The 6,510-nt window shown below is 39.4% G+C and overlaps 1 protein-coding gene across 1 annotated transcript; it reads right to left on the reverse strand.

Annotated features, from left to right (window-relative positions):
- Window positions 1-5,449: 5,449 nt before the first annotated feature.
- Window positions 5,450-5,912, reverse strand: LOC110512313 (histone H2A.V-like). The gene has a single exon (XM_021592780.2). The coding sequence runs from the start codon at window positions 5,900-5,902 to the stop codon at window positions 5,516-5,518; it is 387 nt and encodes a 128-aa protein (XP_021448455.2). The 5' UTR covers window positions 5,903-5,912; the 3' UTR covers window positions 5,450-5,515.
- Window positions 5,913-6,510: the final 598 nt, after the last annotated feature.

Here is a 6,510-nt window from a genome sequence, read left to right on the forward strand (position 1 = left end):
AAATCGGAAAGATAGGTAGGAGCAAGCCCATGTAATGCTTTGTAGGTTAGCAGTAAAACCTTGAAATCAGCCCTTGCCTTAACAGGAAGCCAGTGTAGGGAGGCTAGCACTGGAGTAATATGATCATTTTTTTTTGTTCTAGTCAGGATTCTAGCAGCCATATTTAGCACTAACTGAAGTTTATTTAGTGCTTTATCCAGGTAGCCGGAAAGTAGAGCATTGCAGTAGTCTAACCTAGAAGTAACAAAAGCATGGATACATTTTTCTGCATTATTTTTGGACAGGAAGTTTCTGATTTTTGCAATGTTACGTAGATGGAAAAAACAGCTGTCCTTGAAATGGTCTTGATATGTTCTTCAAAAGAGAGATCAGGGTCCAGAGTAACGCCGAGGTCCTTCACAGTTTTATTTGAGACGACTGTACAACCATTAAGATTAATTGTCAGATTCAACAGAAGATCTCTTTGTTTCTTGGGACCTAGAACAAGTATCTCTTTTTTGTCCGAGTTTAAAAGTAGAAAGTTTGCAGCCATCCACTTCCTTATGTCTGAAACACAGGTTTCTAGCGAGGGCAATATTGGGGCTTCACCATGTTTCATTGAAATGTACAGTTGATTTGTCAGAGGTCAAACCATTCACAGAGACAAACTGATATCTTTCCGACAGAAAAGATCTAAACCAGGCCAGAACTTGTCCGTGTAGACCAATTTGGGTTTCCAATCTCTCCAAAATAATGTGGTGATCGATGTTATCAAAAGCAGCACTAAGATCTAGGAGCACGAGGACAGATTCAGAGCCTCGGTCTGACGCCATTAAAAGGTAATTTTCCAACTTCACAAGTGCAGTCTCAGTGCTATGATGGGGTCTAGAACCAGACTGAAGCATTTCGTATTTCAACAGCTATTTCTACAATTTTGAGAGGAATGGAAGATTCGATATAGGCCAATAGTTTTTTATATTTTCTGGGTCAAGGTTTGGCTTTTTCAAGAGAGGCTTTATTACTGCCACTTTTAGTGAGTTTGGGACACATCCGGTGGATAGAGAGCCGTTTATTATGTTCAACATAGGAGGTACAAGCACAGGAAGCAGCTCTTTCAGTAGTTTAGTTGGAATAGGGTCCAGTATGCAGCTTGAAGGTTTAGAGGCCATGATTATTTTCATCATTGTGTCAAGAGATATAGTACTAAAACACTTAATTGTCTCTCTTGATCCTAGGTCCTGGCAGAGTTGTGGAGACTCAGGACAGCTGAGCTTTGGAAGGATACGCAGATTTAAAGAGTCCTTAATTTGCTTTCTAATGATCATGATCTTTTCCTCAAAGAAGTTCATGAATTTTTACTGCTGAAGTGAAAGCCATCCTCACTTGGGGAATGCTGCTTTTTAGTTAGCTTTGAGACAGTATCAAAAATAAATGTAAGGTCCCTCTTAGTATGAAAAACAGTATCACTTTTCAAGCCTGCTGAAGGCGTGGTGGAGTGGTAAACACCACCCCCGGCTCTACCAGGGGCTTGAGGTGGTCTCCCACAGCTCTGCTTTTGTCATGTTCTGTGGCCTTGCTGTTCCATTTCTTGACTGCCCCTGCAACACAGAAAGAAACACATTTAGTCATATTATATACAGTGGGGAGAACGAGTATTTGATACACTGCCGATTTTGCAGGTTTTCCTACTTACAAAGCATGTAGAGGTCTGCAATCTTTATCATAGGTACACTTCAACTGTGAGAGACGGACTCTAAAACAAAAATCCAGAAAATCACATTGTATGATTTTCAAGTACTTCATTTGCATTTTATTGCATGACATACAAGTATTTGATCACCTACAAACCAGTAAGAATTCCGGCTCTCACAGACCTGTTAGTTTTTCTTTAAGAAGCCCTCCTGTTCGCCACTCATTACCTGTATTAACTGCACCTGTTTGAACTCGTTACCTGTAAAAAAGACACCTGTCCACACACTCAATCAAACAGACTCCAACCTCTCCTCTTCCTTCCTCTGTTTTTATAATGCACAGCAGATGTGCATTGAAGTAAAGATTGAACTTGTATTTATAACACTTGGATAATGAGCTTTTCAATAAAGCGTTTCACATTCTCTACTGGTTGAAATGAAGTGTAATGTGCTGAAATACTCCAGGCCATTAGATATTGAGATGAACCCGTGTTCAAGTATTTACATGATGCATAGGAAGTGTAGTGTACGTTTTTTTAAATTAGATTTCTGTATATATGAATTAACTAGTTAAATCCTGTTTCTAGTCTATTACTTACAATGTGTAAACATTGATGTCCCATGACCAAGATTGATAAACACTGTTGAAGTGTATAATTGTAATACATACATGCAGACACAGCATCATTCAAAGACTGGAATTTGATACTCATGGTATTGGATATGACTGAAAAATTATCTCAAAGACATTCATACCTAAACTGCACCTTTATTTGCCAAGGTAGAGTACATGATCAGTGAATATATTAAATGTACAGGCTACAATGTGGGGATCTCATGCATGGTAATAACGCGTATATACGTCTTGCATCCTTGGCACAACATTATATTAATTTCTACTCAGTCCATAGGTTTCATTAATGTCATTCAGGCTGTTTTGAAGTTGATACAACTGGCTATGATAGCTGAGGTTCATATCTAGGTTCTTAACTAATATGTATACCAAAAATGTGGGTCCATACACAGATCGGCTAGATAGCTAGCTACACATCCATAGGCATACAGGTATTTTAATCATCCACTGCAAAATAAGCAAGAACATAGCTAGCTACGTGATGTCATCTATCTGCATGGCAAATATTAGCAAGGAAAACGTACAAAATTGTACATTCAATTTCCAGTAAATTCTTCAGTTAGCTAGATTCTATACATTCACTGTTTCACAAAATTGCATCCTGGTTTGCTGGTTGTTTCAGGAGTCCCTAAAACAACCAGAATTACAATTTCATACTCATGTCACAACACCCATAAAGCTAGCCAGCTAGCTGGCTAATGTTAGCTAGCCAGCTAGCTGGTTAATGTTAGCTAGTCAGCTAGCTTGCTAAATAAAGATTTTCGTAAATTAACTTTATGATTAAAAACTTCTTGCTCCTACTTGAGACGCAGACGTCTCAAGTAGGCACCTGGAAATGCAAATGCGCTACGCTAAATGCTAAATGTACTCGTTAAAACTCAAACGTTCATTAAAATACACATGCAGGGTATTGAATTAAAGCTACACTCGTTGTGAATCTAGCCAACAAGTCAGATTTTTAAAATGCTTTTCGGCGAAAGCATGAGAAGCTATTATCTGATAGCATGCAACACCCCAAAATGCCTGAAGGCGACGTAAACAAAATAATTAGCGTAGCCGGCGCTACACAAAAACGCAGAAATAAAATATAAAACATTCATTACCTTTGATGATATTATTTGTTGGCACTCCTATATGTCCCATAAACATCACAAATTGGTCTTTTTCCCGATTAAATCCGTCCATGAATGCCCAAAATATCCATTTGTATAGCCTGTCTGCATCAGGAAAAAAGCTCCAACACGCAACGTCATGTTTAAAAATTATATAAGTTGCCTATATTCTTTGACAAAACACTTCAACTTACTTTTATAACCCAACTTTAGGTATTTGTAAACGTTAATAAGCGATCAAATTGATCACTGGGCGATCTGTATTCAATAGCAGCTACACAAGAAAACAGTGTCCATTTTTCAATCTTCCAAAATCGATTGAGGTAGGCTGGATGGAATGACGGATCTATTGGTAATGTCTCAAATAATTTTTGTCACTGAAAATGACGTTTTTGGCAACATCGTGTGGAAGCTGTAGGAATTGCACCCGTCTCCATATTAAATTTGGTTTCCTTTAAACAATCCATGAAAGGGGGCGCATGGATACTGTTTTCAGATTTCAGTGACCAGTTTTTATTGCGCTTTTCGATGAAACACACGCTCTGTTATAGTCACAGCCGTGATTTAACCAGTTTTAGAAACTTCAGTGTTTTCTATCCACACATACTAATCATATGCATGTACTATATTCCTGGCATGAGTAGCAGGACGCTGAAATGTTGCGCGATTTTTAACAGAATGTTCGAAAAAGGAGGGGGTAGGATGATTAAAAAAAATGCATAATCATTTGTCTCTAACATTCCTGGCAACTGTGCATGTTTTTGCATGATTCGTTATGATGTTATAATTCCTTACATTTGCCTACATCCTAGTATTTCTGTCCGCCATCTTTGATCCAGTTCAGTTCTGTGTAGGGGTACCCCTCTCTCCTAGTATTTCTGTCCGCCATCTTTGATCCAGTTCAGTTCTGTGTAGGGGTACCCCTCACTCCTAGTATTTCTGTCCGCCGTCTTTGCTGAAGAAAGTCTCACAGTCACTTGTACAGCAGCAGCCTCCCCCGGTCCTAGTGCCGGCCCGGTAAGATGTTTAAGATGCGATGGAACGGTTAACGAAAAATATAAATCACAGAAAAAATATATTGACTGATATTGATTTATTTAGGGGGGGTTAATTAATATTTTAGGACTAGCGTCGTCTCCGATTCCTACCCTTTAACTTTTTGTCTGAAAATTAAATATACATTTTACTCAACTGTGTTACCCACTCCAGTCAACAGATGGCGGTGTGGGAATTTACGGCAATGCTGTTAGTGTGACGTAAAATCTTGTGGACGGAACGCTTATTTTTTTTTTTACATTTCTGGGATTTTTTATTATAGCTCATGAAACATGGGACCAACACTTTACATGTTGTTTATATTTCTGGTTATTATAATTTAAGAGCTTTGAAAAAATTAATCCAGATGTGCAAATTTGACACATACCTGACTGAAAGTTGTATTAACTACCAAAGGGGCTTGGCTTCTACAAAGTATTTATCTCAGTAAATGAGATCTATTTCATTTTCAATGTTGCTAAAACTTAAAATAAACATGCTTTCATTATGTCACTGAGGTATTTGCACAGAGATGGTTGAGAAATATTTGAACCATTCTGAAATCAGGCTGATTTAAAAAATAAATTGTGGAGTAAGTCAAGGGGTTGAATACTTCGAAGGCACTGTGCATGACAAATATTTTCTCTTACAAACCAATATGGTATAGACAGATGGAAAGTAACGATGAAAATGTGTTATTAACCACAAACGACAGCTTTGTTTTTATTTAAAAAATGGGTTTTAACAGTTCCATTTTTCAGTACAAAGCATTTGAAGCCCTGCCAATCAAACAAGTCAAAATGAAAATGTGAAAATCGGGGGAAAAGTATGATTTCCCCCTGTCCAAAAATAACATACATATTTTATCCTTCTCTAATTATGGGAAATATTACACTAACGAGAAAAAAAAAAATACCAATCACTCATCGTTAGCCAATAGTAATGTAAAAATTATCAATGTGAAGTCCTGTTGGTCAGGTTAGTCCGAACACACGTCGTCGAACAGAGTCCAGTCCGAACACACGCCTCCACAGTTCCGATCAACAAGATGGCGTCTGTCTACTCTATGCAGTCTTCTGCTGGCCCTTCTTCCCAATCAGGGACTTGTGGATGTGGGGGATCACACCGCCTCCAGCTATGGTGGCCTTGACGAGGGAGTCCAACTCCTCGTCTCCACGGATAGCGAGCTGCAAGTGGCGGGGAGTGATACGCTTTACCTTCAGATCTTTAGAGGCATTACCAGCCAACTCTAGTACCTCAGCGGTGAGATACTCAAGGATGGCAGCACTATATACAGCCGCTGTGGCTCCGACACGTCTGTGGCTGGTAGTGCGGGTCTTTAAGTGCCTGTGGATACGCCCCACTGGAAACTGCTGTCCAGCTCTCTGGGAGCGTGACACAGCTTTCGCCTTGGCCTTACCACTGTCTTTTCCTGCCTTACTGCCAGCCATTTCAGCGTTTTGCTATTTGGTTGAGGAACTGAGGAGCTCTGAAACAATTTCGGAACACTTCTGTCAACAGCAGCAACAGTTAGTCAGACACCTCGGTAGCTTGCTAGACAAAATAGCCGAACCAGTAAAGCTCTTTAGACGCTTTCGTGTATATTAGCCACTGTGTTTTAAACCCACTTCTGTCGTCTAGTTAGTTATCCGATTTAATTTCATATTTACGGTGTTGTTATTAGTCAGTTAGCGGGCTGGATAAGTTAGCATTAGTCTAGCTAACATCCCCGACCATGAGTTCACTGAGCTACTCTCCTCCTGCTAAAGAAGAGGATGATATCACAGTAAAATAAGAAGTAGAGGTTAGGCTGTTACAGTGAAAGAAGAAGAGAAAGACGTTTCAGTGAAAGAGGAGGAAGATGCGTTCAGAGTGAAAGAGGAGGATGGGGAGATTACTGTCACATCCAAATAGGAGGAAACTGGATATCTGGGCCCGGTTTCCCAAACGCATCTTAAGGCATCCAATGGTTCTAACAATGAACTTAGCCATAAGATGGTTTTGAGAAACCGTTCCCTGATTAACACTAGTAAGTACTGTCTTAAAAACAGAGACACAA

This window comes from Oncorhynchus mykiss, unplaced genomic scaffold (genome assembly GCF_013265735.2).
Source record: "Oncorhynchus mykiss isolate Arlee unplaced genomic scaffold, USDA_OmykA_1.1 un_scaffold_348, whole genome shotgun sequence".
NCBI classification, from domain to species: domain Eukaryota; kingdom Metazoa; phylum Chordata; class Actinopteri; order Salmoniformes; family Salmonidae; genus Oncorhynchus; species Oncorhynchus mykiss.

Excerpts from the sequence above, each read along its gene's own strand:
- LOC110512313 (XM_021592780.2), bottom strand. The coding sequence starts at position 5,902 with ATGGCTGGCAGTAAGGCAGGAAAAGACAGTGGTAAGGCCAAGGCGAAA.